This window comes from Ranitomeya variabilis, chromosome 1, assembly GCF_051348905.1.
Source record: "Ranitomeya variabilis isolate aRanVar5 chromosome 1, aRanVar5.hap1, whole genome shotgun sequence".
NCBI lineage: Eukaryota > Metazoa > Chordata > Amphibia > Anura > Dendrobatidae > Ranitomeya > Ranitomeya variabilis.
Genome location: NC_135232.1, coordinates 193269288 through 193287127, shown reverse-complemented (window position 1 = coordinate 193287127; position 17840 = coordinate 193269288). Strand labels below are relative to the sequence as shown.

Genomic DNA, 17840 nt, shown 5'->3' with positions numbered 1-17840 from the left:
AAGAATACAAATACACAGAAATACAAGTAAAGTGTCTCTGCCAATGTAGTGTCCAAAAACCTGTTGGCTAATCTGCTATACTGGCGATCCAAAGGCAGTGGGCTGAGTAATGATTGCTAGAACTGCCAGCGAATTCATAGCGAGCTATTAAGCGTCATACATAGCAGAAGCTGTAGGCCGCACACTCGTTACCCATCTAGTGTCCCCTAGGAGCGAGCTGCTGCCAGACTTCTCTCCGTCGGCGACTTAGGCTACTTTCACACTAGCGTCGGGCTCGGCCCGTCGCTGTGCGTCGGGCCGACGTTCCCGACGCTAGCGTTGTCTCCGCCGCACAACGGGGGCAGCGGATGCATTTTTCCAGCGCATCCGCTGCCCCATTGTGAGGTGCGGGGAAGTGCGGGGAGGTGGGGGCGGAGTTCCGGCTGCGCATGCGCGGTCGGAAAAAGCGGACCGTCGTGAGCAAAAAACGTTACATGTAGCGTTTTTTGCTCCCGACGGTCCGCCACTGCACGACACATCCGTCGCACGACGGGTGCGACATGTGGCAATCCGTCACAATGCGTCGCTTAATGTTAATCAATGGTGAAAAAACGCATCCTGCAAACACTTTTGCAGGATGCGTTTTTTCGGCAAAACGACGCATTGTGACAGAATGCAGTTAACGCTAGTGTGAAAGTAGCCTTACTCCGATGGAAATCAGATAGCCCAGATGCCTCATTCCCCTGACATCATCTGTCGGGGAAAAGTTGGGTGGACACCTCATACACATGCAACTGTCAGCAGCTGCCAAAATGGGGGGTTCAAGCTACATTAGTCTGTTTATAGGGGTCTCATTGTTATTAGAAACTTTTGTACACACATTTTAATTGCATGTAACTTTTTTCTTTGCCAATCTTTAAATCCTCAAAAGTGACACCATTCTAAAAACTGCACCCCTCAACGTGCGCAAAAAAACATTCAAGAAGTTTATTAACTCTTCAAGTGCTTCACGAGAACTAACGCAATGTGGAAGGTAAAAAATGAATTTAACTTTTTTCACAAAAAAATTACTTTGGAACCAAACTTTTTTATTTTCACAAGGGTATCAGGAGAAAATGTTTGTGCAATTTCTCCTGTACACCAGTACCCCGTATGTGGGCTCAGAAGGGAGGAAGCGCCATTTGACTTTTTGAAGGCAAAATTGTCTGGAATCGATGGCTGACACCATGTCGTTTTTGGAAACCTCCTGATGTGCATAAATAGTGGAAACCCTCCAATTCCAACTTCAACCCTAAAATAGCCCTAAACCCAACCACAACACAACCCCAACAACCCCAATAAAACACTAACCCCAAATAGTGGAAACCCCCAAATTCTAACTCCAATCCTAAAACAGCCCTAAACCCAACACGCTAACCCTAACAAAACCCTAACACCAGCTCTAAGCCCAACACTAACCGCAAAGAATGGAAGAAATAAAAAAAAAAATATTTTATTACTTTTACCTAACTAAGGGAGTGACAATGGGGGGGGAATTTACAATTTTTTTTATTTTGATCACTGTGATCACTGGTCTATCACAGAGATCAAAATGACGCAATAGGAAAAATCTCTTATTCTTGCCGGGTACCGGCCAGCAGATCTTGGGCCATTTTCTTCCAGGAAGATGACGTGGAGGGCCGGGGACGGTGGATGAGGATCCGAAGATGGCAGAGGGCTCGGGGGACCCCATTTCTCTTTCCTCTGTTATGCTAGATCTTATCAGAGGAGAGAGAAATGAATGGAAAACCTGATTTTTTTCTTTTTGTGATAACCATTATTCAGTGAATAACATGACAGGGGACGGTAAAAACCAACACGAATCATGTTCCCTGGAGATTTTCCGACGCTGGGGGGGCACTATACACTTATTTCTCAGCGCCGAAAAGAAGCGGCGTTGAGGAATAAGTACCCTTAATTGCCATCGTTAAAATGAGTATTGGCGGTAGTTAAGGGGTTAACAATAAATATGCAAGACATATAGGATATATAATAGTGATACACTTGGTATGAATGTTTAAAGGGAACCTATGAGCAGGTTTTTAGACCCTAAAGCAACATCATCACAGTAAAGTTCCTGCAATGATGATTTACTTCCATGCCTTTATATTAGAAATCCACGACTCTTATCTTGTAATCCATTGGCAAACTCTTATGCAAGTGATCTTGTAAGTACAGGGGCTTGGCCTACACTGACAGCTCTCGGCCTCCACCAGCCTCTCTTCTCCTGGTGCTGGCCTCCTACAAGTCATTCCCAGTGTCCTGCCTCCCAGGCCAACATTTTGCACAGGCGCAGCCATTCTGGGTGTGGCACATGTGCATTAATGTCCTGAAGACGTTGCAAGAGACAGACTACCCTTCTCCGTATGTGCCATCCCCGCAATGTAAACGCCTCCATGAGATGTCAGCCGGGGTAACTGGTCACAGGGAACAGTGACCTGTCTGTAACTGGCAAGAAGCCGGTGCCAGGAGGAGAAACACACCGGAGAGCTGTGAGTTAGGACCAAGCCCCTACACTTTCACACTCATTTGTATAAGAATTTGAAGATGAATTATAAGGCACTGATTAATGTAAAGGTATGGAGGTAATCATCATTTACTGTGGGGTGATGTTACTCTGGGGTCTAATAAACCTGCTAACAGGTTACCTTTAAACATCTTCTAACATACCTACCTGATGTCAGAAAGAACTAGAGGATGATAATCTAATATATAAAGCTGAATGTGTGTGTGTGTGTATGTATGTATGTATGTATGTATGTCCGGGATTGGCATCTGAACCGTAGCAGCTACAGCCACAAAATTTTGCACAGTCACACGTCTGGACCCCGAGAGCGTCATAGGCTATGTTGTGAGGTGAAATTTTAACCCCGCGCTTTCCAATTCACCAAACAATTTTGCCCCTATCTACATAATGGGGAAAAAGTGAAAGGAAAAGTGTTGGAGGCGTCGCAGCTACAGGCACAAAATTTTGCACAGTCACACGTCTGGACCCTGAGAGCGTCAAAGCTATATTGTGAGGTGAAATTTTAACCCCGCGCTTTCCAAGTCACCAAACAATTTTGCCCCTATCTACATAATGGGGAAAAAATGAAAGGAAAAGTGTTGGAGGCAAATTAACAGCTGCCAGATGTGAACAAGGGGGACTTAAAGAATGACAGCGATGGCACCAAAGAGTATATACTGTACAGTTGCTAAGGTGGGGCCCCAACATGGGATAATCACACCACCACGGGGATATGAACACACACACAAAATGCGCCACACACTACCACGTGCTCGAACACATATACCACCCTCAGTGCACATTTCACCACACATACACCAACCTCGCCACACAAAAGTAGAAACACAAAAGTCGCCGCTCAAAACTCGCCACGCGCAAAACTCTCCACATGCAAAACTCGCCACACGTGCAAAACTCGCCACACGCAAAACTTGCACACGCAGAAAAATTGCCACACGCAGAAAAATTGCCACATGCACAAAAGTTGCAACACATGCAAAAGTTGCCTCACACAAAACTTGCACATACTCAAAAGGCACCACACATAAAACTCGCCACGCGCAAAACTCGCCATGCGCAAAACTTGCTGCACACAACTTGCTACACTAACCTGTCACATGCAACTCGACACACAAAAAGTTGCTACACGCATGTCGCCACACAAAACTCATCTCACAAAAGTCCCTACATGCATGTCGCCACACGCAACTCAACACACACAACTTGACACACGAAACTCGCCCTAAAACACACACAAGTCTGGTATCCTTCAAAAATAAAAATCTGATTAATAAGCAGACAAACTACAAGAGCAACAAATGTACCATATAGGAATCCGGCAGCTGTCAGTCACATGACCAGTCTATTATGTGTATGTGTGAGCTAATATATACTGCCAGGGGGTGGGCTTACTGTTGGCTGGGGATTTATCAGGCTGCCATTTTAGCTTACAAATACTGAGGTAAAAATACTGACCAAATAACGTGTGAACGAGGGCTAATACAGGAGGAGATGGCATACAGCTATATACTATATACAGGAGATGACACACAGGTATATACTATTTACAGGGGAGATGACACACAGGTATATACTATATACAGGAGGAGATGACACACAGATATATACTATATACAGGAGAGATGACACACAGGTATATACTATATAGAGGAGGAGATGACATACAGGTACATACTACATACAGGAGGAGATGACATACAGGTATATACTATATACAGGAGGAGATGACACACAGGTATATACAGGAGCAGATTACCTACAGGTATATAGTATATACAGGAGGAGATGACACAGGTATATGCTATGTATAGGAGGAGATGACATACAGGTATATACTATATACAGGAGATGACACACAGATATATACTATATATAGGTGAGATGACACACAGGTATATACTATATACAGGAGATTACATACAGGTATATCTAATATATAAAGCTGAATGTGTGTATGTATGTATGTGTGTATGTCCGGGATTGGCATCTGTACCGTCGCAGCTACAGCCACAAAATTTTGCACAGTCACACGTCTGGACCCCGAGAGCGTCATAGGCTATGTTGTGAGGTGAAATTTTAACCCCGCGCGTTCCAATTCACCAAACAATTTTGCTCCTATCTACATAATGGGGAAAAAGTGAAGGGAAAAGTGTTGGAGGAAAATTGACAGCTGCCAGATGTGAACAATGAGGACTTAAAGAATGAGAGCGATGGCGACAAAGAGTATATACCGTACAGTTGCTAAGGTGGGGCCCCGACATGGGATACTCACCACACACGGGGATATGAACACAAACACAAAATGCGCCACACACTACCACGTGCTTGAACACATATACCACCCTCAGCACACATTTCACCACACACACACACCAACCTCGCCACATAAAAGTCGAAACACAAAAGTCACCACTCAAAACTCGCTACATGCAAAACTCGCCATATGCAAAACTAGGCTCACGCAAAACTCGCCACACGTGCAAAACTCACCTCATGGAAAACTCACCTCATGCAAAACTTGCACACACAGAAAAATTGCCACATGTACAAAAGTTGCACCACATGCAAAAGTTGCCTCACACAAAACTTGCACATACTCAAAATGCACCACACATAAAACTCGCCACGCGCAAAACTCGCCATGCACAAATCTTGCTGCACACAACTTGCTACACTAACCTGTCACATGCAACTCAACACACAAAATGTTGCTACACGCATGTCGCCACACAAAACTCATCTCACAAAAGTCGCTACATGCATGTCGCCACACGCAACTCAACACACACAACTTGACACATAAAACTCGCCCTAAAACACACACAAGTCTGGTATTGTCCTTCAAAAATAAAAATCTGATTAATAAGCAAACTACAAGAGCAACAAATGTACCATATAGGAAATACGGCAGCTGTCAGTCACATGACCTGTCTATTATGTGTATGTGTGAGCTAATATATACTGCCAGGGGGGAGGGCTTCCTGTTGGCTGGGGATTTATCAGGCTGCCAATAGCAACCAATCACAGCTCAGCTTCTATTTTGCTACAGTTAATTAACCTGAGCTCTGATTGGTTAATATAGGCAACAAAGACATTCTCAGTATAACAAAGCTAATATATGTTGTGAAATGCTTCTATTTGCTTAGTTTTTGCCTTTTAATAATTACATTTCTATCTATTTGTTTTGTGGTTTTTGTGTGCAGAATAAATTTTTGTTAACACATTCTATTTTGCTAACAGCAGTCATTAACCCGGGCGAAGCCGGGTAGTACAGCTAGTCTAATATATAAAGCTGAATGTGTGTGTGTGTGTATGTATGTATGTATGTATGTATGTCCGGGATTGGCATCTGAACCGTAGCAGCTACAGCCACAAAATTTTGCACAGTCACACGTCTGGACCCCGAGAGCGTCATAGGCTATGTTGTGAGGTGAAATTTTAACCCCGCGCTTTCCAATTCACCAAACAATTTTGCCCCTATCTACATAATGGGGAAAAAGTGAAAGGAAAAGTGTTGGAGGCGTCGCAGCTACAGGCACAAAATTTTGCACAGTCACACGTCTGGACCCTGAGAGCGTCAAAGCTATATTGTGAGGTGAAATTTTAACCCCGCGCTTTCCAAGTCACCAAACAATTTTGCCCCTATCTACATAATGGGGAAAAAATGAAAGGAAAAGTGTTGGAGGCAAATTAACAGCTGCCAGATGTGAACAAGGGGGACTTAAAGAATGACAGCGATGGCACCAAAGAGTATATACTGTACAGTTGCTAAGGTGGGGCCCCAACATGGGATAATCACACCACCACGGGGATATGAACACACACACAAAATGCGCCACACACTACCACGTGCTCGAACACATATACCACCCTCAGTGCACATTTCACCACACATACACCAACCTCGCCACATAAAAGTAGAAACACAAAAGTCGCCGCTCAAAACTCGCCACGCGCAAAACTCTCCACATGCAAAACTCGCCACACGTGCAAAACTCGCCACACGCAAAACTTGCACACGCAGAAAAATTGCCACACGCAGAAAAATTGCCACATGCACAAAAGTTGCAACACATGCAAAAGTTGCCTCACACAAAACTTGCACATACTCAAAAGGCACCACACATAAAACTCGCCACGCGCAAAACTCGCCATGCGCAAAACTTGCTGCACACAACTTGCTACACTAACCTGTCACATGCAACTCGACACACAAAAAGTTGCTACACGCATGTCGCCACACAAAACTCATCTCACAAAAGTCCCTACATGCATGTCGCCACACGCAACTCAACACACACAACTTGACACACGAAACTCGCCCTAAAACACACACAAGTCTGGTATCCTTCAAAAATAAAAATCTGATTAATAAGCAGACAAACTACAAGAGCAACAAATGTACCATATAGGAATCCGGCAGCTGTCAGTCACATGACCAGTCTATTATGTGTATGTGTGAGCTAATATATACTGCCAGGGGGTGGGCTTACTGTTGGCTGGGGATTTATCAGGCTGCCATTTTAGCTTACAAATACTGAGGTAAAAATACTGACCAAATAACGTGTGAACGAGGGCTAATACAGGAGGAGATGGCATACAGCTATATACTATATACAGGAGATGACACACAGGTATATACTATTTACAGGGGAGATGACACACAGGTATATACTATATACAGGAGGAGATGACACACAGATATATACTATATACAGGAGAGATGACACACAGGTATATACTATATAGAGGAGGAGATGACATACAGGTACATACTACATACAGGAGGAGATGACATACAGGTATATACTATATACAGGAGGAGATGACACACAGGTATATACTATATACAGGAGCAGATTACCTACAGGTATATAGTATATACAGGAGGAGATGACACAGGTATATGCTATGTATAGGAGGAGATGACATACAGGTATATACTATATACAGGAGATGACACACAGATATATACTATATATAGGTGAGATGACACACAGGTATATACTATATACAGGAGATTACATACAGGTATATCTAATATATAAAGCTGAATGTGTGTATGTATGTATGTGTGTATGTCCGGGATTGGCATCTGTACCGTCGCAGCTACAGCCACAAAATTTTGCACAGTCACACGTCTGGACCCCGAGAGCGTCATAGGCTATGTTGTGAGGTGAAATTTTAACCCCGCGCGTTCCAATTCACCAAACAATTTTGCTCCTATCTACATAATGGGGAAAAAGTGAAGGGAAAAGTGTTGGAGGAAAATTGACAGCTGCCAGATGTGAACAATGAGGACTTAAAGAATGAGAGCGATGGCGACAAAGAGTATATACCGTACAGTTGCTAAGGTGGGGCCCCGACATGGGATACTCACCACACACGGGGATATGAACACAAACACAAAATGCGCCACACACTACCACGTGCTTGAACACATATACCACCCTCAGCACACATTTCACCACACACACACACCAACCTCGCCACATAAAAGTCGAAACACAAAAGTCACCACTCAAAACTCGCTACATGCAAAACTCGCCATATGCAAAACTAGGCTCACGCAAAACTCGCCACACGTGCAAAACTCACCTCATGGAAAACTCACCTCATGCAAAACTTGCACACACAGAAAAATTGCCACATGTACAAAAGTTGCACCACATGCAAAAGTTGCCTCACACAAAACTTGCACATACTCAAAATGCACCACACATAAAACTCGCCACGCGCAAAACTCGCCATGCACAAATCTTGCTGCACACAACTTGCTACACTAACCTGTCACATGCAACTCAACACACAAAATGTTGCTACACGCATGTCGCCACACAAAACTCATCTCACAAAAGTCGCTACATGCATGTCGCCACACGCAACTCAACACACACAACTTGACACATAAAACTCGCCCTAAAACACACACAAGTCTGGTATTGTCCTTCAAAAATAAAAATCTGATTAATAAGCAAACTACAAGAGCAACAAATGTACCATATAGGAAATACGGCAGCTGTCAGTCACATGACCTGTCTATTATGTGTATGTGTGAGCTAATATATACTGCCAGGGGGGAGGGCTTCCTGTTGGCTGGGGATTTATCAGGCTGCCAATAGCAACCAATCACAGCTCAGCTTCTATTTTGCTACAGTTAATTAACCTGAGCTCTGATTGGTTAATATAGGCAACAAAGACATTCTCAGTATAACAAAGCTAATATATGTTGTGAAATGCTTCTATTTGCTTAGTTTTTGCCTTTTAATAATTACATTTCTATCTATTTGTTTTGTGGTTTTTGTGTGCAGAATAAATTTTTGTTAACACATTCTATTTTGCTAACAGCAGTCATTAACCCGGGCGAAGCCGGGTAGTACAGCTAGTTTCATATAAACAAGTAAGACGGCCGAAGCCTCAACACATGAATGCTTAGAACAAGCAGATGTGGCAGTGAAAGGGTGGATGCATATCCATGCTACGTCATACATTCCATCCATTGTCTAAAAATCCTCACTGCTCATGAAAGAGAGAAGGCAAAATTTACAGTTTGTGCCATCAGTCAGCAAAGTTATTGTCAACCCCCTTCACATTGGCCATAGAACGAGGACCTCTCAGCTCTGCTGCCCGCAGTCTCCTCCATACAACGCCTGGTAGGAAATTAGGGTGAGGGTAAAACCCCTTCTATGATAGCATGTCCTCTCACACATTCCTCTGGCATCCTTATTATATTCTTGTCTTTACAGGTCATGACATTGAGGTCAGCGGAAAGTTTTTTTGTGTACCCGTTAGTTTATTAAGAACTTTCCAGCAGCCATAGGAGTATGTCAGAAATACTGCCTGATATTCGGGGGGGGGGGGGGGGGGTCGAATTGTTCCTGCTAAGAGACATCCTCAGTATTTTACACTGAGTGATAAGTGCAAGCCAAGCCCATGGTTTTCCCAAGCAACTTTAATAGGGATGACATCTGTTTCACTGTTCTTCTTATTTCTCAACTACGAATTATCCTACAAGTTATTACAGAAAATTATTTCAATAAACTTCCCAAAATACTTGCATCTGATGTAACAGAGCATATGGCAATCAGGCTTCTGGACAGCTGTTTAACCAGAACCCATATCCTAATCTCCTGTAGATGGTTTCTGGACACTTAATCCTGATGCCATTGGACATTGTACCATTCATACAAGTGTGAATTATACCCCTATTCTCAAAGTGTTTACTTCATTTGTTAACAGGGGGCAGTTTACGGCTCGGTGCTTAGGTTTACTGCCATCGAAGTAGGCCATCAGAGGTGACTGATCTGCTAGGCAAGGTGTGTAGCGCTTCCAAGCTCTTTCCAACAGCCTGTAAGCGTTGCTCTGAAGCTGGCCAGATCACAGGGATGGATTCAGCGGGCCTGCTCTCCGCCGATGCTGCAGACACACCACAGCTCTGCTTGCAGCATTGGGTAGCACACAGTTTAGACTAGAAGTGGACCATTCCCAGGCAAGCAGCATCATGTGACAACCCCTTTAAATGGTGACAACTATAATCTAAGGGCGACTGATGCCACTGCCTCAGCTTTAAGCACACATACGGAGCTATTAACAGCACATACAACAGTCGAACACAAAAAATGTAATGTACAAGGGTTCTCCTGTCAGGAGCAACCAAAAAGCATAGTGCCGTGACTTACATCCTGCTACTTCTACTTTTTACTCGGAGTATAACATACTAGGCATAGTTACCTTGGCCTTGAAGATGTGAAATATCTAGGCCTTCTCTCATGCGAATCACAACTACGCCATATTGGAAGTCAAAAGCATCACTAGGGTAAAAAGAAAGGGCAAAAAAAAATTAAAGCATGTACAGTACATACAATGTGCCATCTAATGTTACCATAACAGGCCTTCTTAGACCATTACTGACCCGAGTGTAGAAATAGCTGTACAATAACAATTTCATGTGTCTAACTGGACCAACCGTTAGTTGTATCACAGGTTGGCACTGTAACACAGCAAGACCGGTGAGTCCATCACAGAAAACCACAGGATTGTGACTCTAAGGGATTGTATAAGAATACAAGTAATTGCCTATACAAAAAATAGACAAAATGGTGATTTCTGGGGGATGTCATTACCAGTACTCCCCTCCATTAAAAAACAAAACCAAGGCTCTAAATGGTGCATTGGAGTGCTGGAGATAGCGGGTACAACCCACTAAAAGGATGCACTCCAGGCTAGATTTTGCTCCGAGGTAGAAGCTCGCTTGCAGAATTCGCCTGTGAGTGCAGGTCACATAATATGAACCTACCAAGCAGGACTAGTAGGTCAAGAAAAACTGACTTTAGGTTCATGAGTGCATTAAATGTTTTGCTTTCTTTCAGAGCTAAATCCTATCACTAAAAAATAAACCCAGTGTAAAATATGTTTACACTCAATTACAGAAAAAAAAACTAAAATGTACACGAAGGTGGATATTAAAGTGGAGCATTGTGCTATATATAATGGCTCAGGGACGTTGTGAAACTCTAGCGCAATCCAAAGCAAGCAAATATTTTCTCACACCGCTCCCCTATAACCATATAGCCGATGGTCGTGTTCTGGTGTCTCTCACATAAATAGTGTTCTTCTGTTTGTTTTATCAGTAGAAACAGCCAAGAGCACAAATGTAAACCCGGCTCTGCTGCTTTGGGGGCTGTGGAGAGAAGCAAGGCTAAGAGACGCATGGCGTCAGGAAAACCAGAGCAAAGGTAAAGCAGCGAGACTGCAGAGGACGCTCAAGAAACATTCATATATTGTCAGATATTCCCCGTACTTACTGTAATAAGTTAATGTAGGTTTCCACATCTTTCATATCTGACTGGATCCAATTATTCTTAAAGCCAACCACCAGAGTATTTGGTCTCATTCTTCCCAAACCTGCAGCCTGAAAAGCAAGTATAAATATAATTAGAATGGACTTGGTGCAGGTACAGACTGGGTACAAGACTGTCTCCTGTAACTAATGTCTTCACTACTAGATAATATGACATAGTGGGTGGCTTTTGTATACTTGACATTACACATGCCATAAAATATGTACAGAAACTTGGTTTACTCTGTTGGGAGGTGCCGGTCCAGACTTTGTTTTTTGGAGTATACTATGGGAGGTGGTAACTGCCTCCATTTCTGGCCGAGCACTCCTAGCATCAGCCTTAGGTTTTAATTAGTGCTGGATCCTACCGGCCCTTTACATTTGTAGGCTTTTAGCCCAGGAGAAGCATGTCTGATCAATATTAGGCTTTCGGTTCCATAAAAGAATCCGTCGGTACCTTCAGTTGATCGGTATATTCTATATAGCAGTAGTGCAGTCCACATTTCATGTATTCATGGTCTGCATACATCTTAGCACGTACGAAGTGCTGCTGTATTCTTTTGTTTGCATATTTTGCAGTCACAGCAGAATGCACCTGTTCACACTTATATTTTTAATAGTGAGATGCTGGTTATTTTTTTTGCCATAAAACATATGAATAAAGATTTCACCTGCATAAGGTACTGTGCTCCGTCCCGTAAGTCTTCTGCATGCACTGGGGAGTAGAAGGCTTTGGTTTTGTTCTTTATCAGCCATCTCTGATATCTAGCCTGGTCTGTAAGCAGCTCTTTCATAGCTTGTCTTCGAGGTCCCTAGACAAATGTTATACAGCAAGGTTATAATTTGTAAGGAAAATGTAAGTCGCCTAAGGCCTCTTTCACACTTCCGTCTTTCAGCTCCTGTCACAATCCGTTGTTTTTTGAGAATGCAGGATCCTGCATTTTCTCAGACTTGTATTAGCGACGGATTGTGACGGATGGCCATCCATTGCGCACTGGATCCTGCGTAAAAAAACGATCCGTCGGGCAGAGAAAACGTTCAGAGGAACGTTTTTTCTGCACGTTGGAAAATCAGTCAGCGACAGGTCCCGTCTTTTCAAAGAGAGTATGCGTGGAAGAATTTCCCGTTAGGGAAATTCTCTCTCGCTCTCTTTTTACTATTGATGCTGCCTATGCAGCATCAATAGTATCAAGATATAATGTGAAAAATAATAATAATTAAAAAAAAAAAAAAAAATCAAATCGCAATATTCTCACCTACCGGTGTTCCCGCGCAGCGTTATCGATGCTACTGGCAGCTAGCGTTACTTCCTAGTAATACATTGCTAGGAAAGCTAGCTGCTGGGAGCATCGCTGCGTGGAAACGCCGGTAGGTGAGAATACTGCGATTTTTTATTTTTTTAACCGCTGCGAAGACGCATACACAACAGGAGCACATAGCCTCGACGGGTCCGTCAGAAAAATGGGCCCAGTGCACACGTTTTCCACAATCTGCATAGGATCCCTCATTTCAATGTCTTGACGGATCCTGTGCAGATTTGGAAGACGGAAGTGTGAAAGAAGCCTAAGCCATGTAAGATTTGAGGTCCCAGTAGCTTTGATAAAGCATCCCTTAACAAGTAGTGCTGTGCCCGCCCAAGTTGTTGAGTCCTGGCACCACCATGCAGATGGTACCCAATGCTCTCCACAACCAGACAGATGCTGTGACATTGTAATTCAGTCTCTACAACAAGCTTTTACAAAATAAAAAAAAACAAGATTTAAAAGGGGGTAAGCTTGGAAAGACTTCTTTTAACAATGCATACCAATGGGAAACCATCCTTACAAATGTAAAAAATAAAAAAATTATTAAAAGTCTCTGGAATCCGCCTCATACCCTAGCACTGCTGTCCTGATAGTTCCTATTGGGCCAGAAGTGATGACGTTCCTAGAACCAGTCACCTGACCTTGCAACAGATCAGTGGTCTTAGCGGTCAGGTCACTGGTGCTCATGAGGTCTTCATTTCCAATGGAGCACACTGCAGCAATAGGCAGAATCTGGTGGGAAGTTTAGCTTCTTTTATAGCGGTGAGTCAGTTTGTGAGAGGATCAATTCCACAGTATACTGGTATGTGGAACCCTTGGAATTCCTTTTCATCCATCTGATGTATGTATGTATGTATGTATGTATGTATGTATGTATGTGTGTGTGTGTGTGTGTGTGTGTGTGTGTGTGTGTGTGTGTGTGTGTGTGTGTGTGTGTGTGTGTATGTATGTATATATATATATATATATATATATATATATATATATATATATATAAGCATGTATATATATATATATATATGCATATATATATATATATATATATATATATATATATATATATATATATATATATATATATATATATATATATATATATATATATTTATTTATTTTTTTAATTTAAAAAGGCTTACCATGTGTACATGACCACAGATCATCAAGCCAACGTTTTTGGTGAAGGCGTGCACTAAGTGAAGGAGAGCTGGCCGTGCATTTGGGGCACCAGTTAAGACAAGACACTGAGGCCTGTTATAAAAAGGGGAGAAAATGCATACAAGAAAATGAATTGTGACTTAGTAACTACTATACCAGCAAAATGCTGGAAGGAGACAAAAGTAAAGATACTGGTTCAAACTTCATAAGAAGTCTACTAGGTGTACAATTCTAGAGCCCCAGAACGTATCCATAGATAACCTAAATAAGTGTGTATAGTGCCTCATCACTATAGTAATTTATCAACCATTTTCTTGCTGCTTTATGTGTAGATCAGCAGGGTGTTCTAGTGTACTATGCTGGTCCTGGGGTGGATATACTACTACAACATATAGCAGTTATTGTATAAATGGGCATCAAAAACCTTTGGGGCAAGGAATTAAAGTAGATCACAATTAACTGATGGGACATCTCATGATGGTGATGACAAGGACAGCAGAAATGAAGGGTGTTAATGCTGAATGTAAGATAATCTGCTCCATAAACAACTATTAGCCAGATTATCCTAGAAAATTACCTGAAGTTCTTCACATGGTCTTCTACACCGGCCAGCCGAATGGTGTGCTGCAGTGCATTCAGATAGGTCAAGGCTTGTGTTGAAGACCCCCAATTTACATCTAGAAGAATGCAACTTCTGGTTATTATATAAAATGCGAAATAAAGCTTGAGAATTGATAAAGCTCTAACATTTGGTCATTTGTGCGAATAACATTTCCTAACACTGCCTAATTCAGGGGCAGGACACAGGAAAAATTCTTCCGGAAGAAAAAACGGAAGGCTCCCACACAATGGTCAAAAACGGAGCTCTTTAAAGAATAAGTAAACTTTCTGCCTGATTTCAAAGGCACTTGAATTGCATACAGATTAGTGGGGGGTTCAGGTCCCAAGATTCCCACCGATCACGCAATAGACCACCGCAGACAGGGCAGTGCAGGTACAAAGCCTATGCTTTATACTGAATCCACACTGAGCTGTGCGCGCGTTAATATCTGCTGACCAGTACACTTCTCGGGGGTATATTGTGTGATCGGTGGGAATAGATATGAAAGGTCAGTCAGAAAGTGTAATTACGCTTTACAGTCACTAGAAACAAACACAGTGGGGCATATTTAGCAATACACAGTTTAGACTAAAGCCGGCCAGACACCTTTCCAATAAATCACCCAAATGTAATGCAGTAATTTCCATCCAGCCACTATTTTACGAGGGCCACTGAGAAGATATAATGGCAATATAAGATCGGGATAAGCACTGAATGGTCAGTGTTCGCATGGTAACAGCACTTTCCTAGCCTACGACATTTTATTTCATGACGGTACATCTAGAATTTATTTTCCCTAGTGAATAAGAACACATTGCAGGAATGATCCAGTCAGGAACAGAAGAGGAATTAATGGCGCTTCCTGTAAACCACACTTCAATGTGATATTCTGCAGGGCTGGAAGGATGCTTGCCATGTGTTCAATTAGGACATGTACTGCTGCCTTCCCCTCATTACAAAGACATTTGTTACCAGGCACAAGCTGCATGATTTTCTTACCATGTACATATACCGAGCACACAGTCTGCCAAGCCAAAAGCCTAAATATTACAGCGCATGCCCCCAACTACCTGCACTATTCTGTAATGCCCATATTACATGCAGGGGATGAGAAGGTCACACAGTTTCCACAGATGAACAGAGCACATGGGTGGGATTCTCTACAAATCATTTCACAGATCAGCACGGACCACTGTGACCTTGGAGTTAAAGCCGCGGCATAGTTTGGCTCATTAGAAATGAGATCCTAACTAATCCACCCACAGAAATGCTTCTTTCCAAAGCTTAGGGGGAATGTGCCCTGCCACTATTCACAGCCCGCCTCAATTCCATCTGTGGGAGGGGAACCATTGCAATACCATTGTGCCCAATGAAAGGCCAACATTTTCCATCATTCTACTGTGCTCAAAGCCATTACAGAGGTTAATGTGAACGGTGCGCTCTGAGGGAAGAGGAGAGCTGGATTCAATGTCACCGCATATAAAGCTGCCATTGCTCAGAATAGATTACATTCCGAAGAGTATTTTTTTATGCCGTTCTGAAGGGGGAGAACAGGCGTTCTTTGCAGAAATCCAACTCGTACTCTGGAAGTCTTACAGGCAAAGCTCCTGGGAACAAGTATGCAAATTAGATCCTCTCCAGAAAGAAGGAAACTGTCTCTAGTGCCACCTATAGGGAACTCTTCCGCCTGCAAGACAATGGCTAACAAATGTCTCCCTTCTGGAGTACACAATTCCCTTACATTTCATATTACGGAAATAAGAAGATGTATATGGCCTATGAGTTGTAATCCTACAGCTGTAAAAGTAGACTAACTTACCAGGCTTCTTGTATGTTACGTATATATACAACCCAATCACTATGACATATGTTAAAAGAGCAGCCTGCCAGTTAATAACAAACATCACTCCACAGCAAAGGAGCGCTCCGAGAAGGGACACCCACATGTTGTAGTATCTGAAGGCTGGACGCCAACCTGCCAACAAACAGAAGAAAAGGCATCCATGAAATTGCTTTATATAAAAGGACACAAAAGTAAATGCATCTTCGAAGGAACCTGTCATATTTAAAAAAAAAAAAAAAAAACAAAAACCCACACACACTATTAACATGCAGATATAGGGTTAATCTGCATTTTTAAGCGGTCTGGCACCGGCACTGAGAGCCCTGCTGCGAGGAGGAAATTAACTTAATTCCACCTGGCAGCGTTGGACTTTCAGTCATAGGGATGGACCGGGGTCAGTGCCAGCACTGACAGCCCTGCCACCGGGAGAAAATCAACTTCATTACCTCCCAGCAGAGGGGCTTTCAGTGCTGGGACCGGGCAGCTTCAGAATGGTATTAGCCTGCAGATTAACAGCTATTTTTTACATGCCAAGTTCCCTTGAATGTATTCTTTGTAGATCAATTATGGACAAAATAATAAATAATAATAAAAAAGACGTTGTGTATATAAGAACACATGGACCCCCCCAAAAGGATAATAAATAGACTATAAACAAATCTTAACTATATAATAGACCACTATAGTAATTGTGTCATATTGTTTAATCCTCATATTCTTTGTATCATGTGGCCAGTTTGCCTGCCCCTTTTTTTAGCCCCTTTTCTTTAGCCCTTTTTGCGTTATTATTGTGTTTATCGACCAATAATTACCCTATTGGTGGGTCCATGTATTACACATACACAACCTACTGTATTTTTTTTTTGGGGGGGTCTGACAGACGATTTTCTTATTTTTTCACAGAACCCTATATTTGCCGTTTTCCCTCCATGTATTATGTGTGGATCACAAAACATGCGATAAAATGCGCCCACCTATTTTTCACACACATCTGTATATATTTATATCTATGAGGGAGTCTTACCCGGAGACTTTGCAAGTGAAGCGTGAAACACTGAGAAGTTTATTAAGGCGTATGATGCCAGAAAGAAGTTGGAAATGATGGGAGCAATCACATTCAGTTCAGCTGAAAAAGAAAGAACACATACACTTAATAACGCAGATGTAATATTATTCCTACAGTAATCGCAGCTCCAGAGGGGTCCTCCACTACTGATGCCTCACTGCAGACCAGCTACACTAAATGCCATGCAACCTGCTCTGTATTCAGTCCCCATTCAGACACGTACAGTCTTGCATTTCCACGAAACTAAACTGTACAAAAAAAAAAGATCTAAAAATCAATCAGGACTCCAAGAAATAGGGAAAAATGGAAATCATGAGTTTGGAAACCAATCTTATTTTCTTCCAATTGCATTAGACCTCGGCCTGACCTATTTAGGTCTTGTTCGAGCAATGTTTTTGTTGCTTTTTTTTTTTCTGTGCGGATAAAGGCATCATTTTACATTAGCAGCATAAAAGATGACATTTTTAAAGTCTTAAATCATACAGTG

General features: G+C 42.4%; 1 protein-coding gene and 1 long non-coding RNA gene across 4 annotated transcripts in view; one reads left to right on the top strand and one right to left on the bottom strand.

Annotated features, from left to right (window-relative positions):
- Window positions 1-17313, top strand: part of LOC143808625 (uncharacterized) — an 86301-nt gene extending 68988 nt beyond the window's left edge. The window contains exon 3 of the long non-coding RNA XR_013221983.1: window positions 17191-17313. This is a non-coding gene — a long non-coding RNA (uncharacterized LOC143808625). The remainder of the gene's footprint in view (window positions 1-17190) is intronic.
- The window catches only part of SLC12A2 (solute carrier family 12 member 2), a 116274-nt gene that overhangs the window by 23154 nt on the left and 75280 nt on the right, over window positions 1-17840 (bottom strand). For all 3 annotated transcript variants that reach the window (XM_077291466.1, XM_077291448.1, XM_077291457.1), the window contains exons 14-20: window positions 17312-17413; window positions 16264-16419; window positions 14421-14520; window positions 13825-13936; window positions 12056-12196; window positions 11350-11456; window positions 10277-10356 (exon numbers count right to left, since the gene is read on the bottom strand). In XM_077291466.1, the coding sequence (XP_077147581.1) occupies window positions 10277-10356; window positions 11350-11456; window positions 12056-12196; window positions 13825-13936; window positions 14421-14520; window positions 16264-16419; window positions 17312-17413 (798 nt within the window). The remainder of the gene's footprint in view (window positions 1-10276; window positions 10357-11349; window positions 11457-12055; window positions 12197-13824; window positions 13937-14420; window positions 14521-16263; window positions 16420-17311; window positions 17414-17840) is intronic.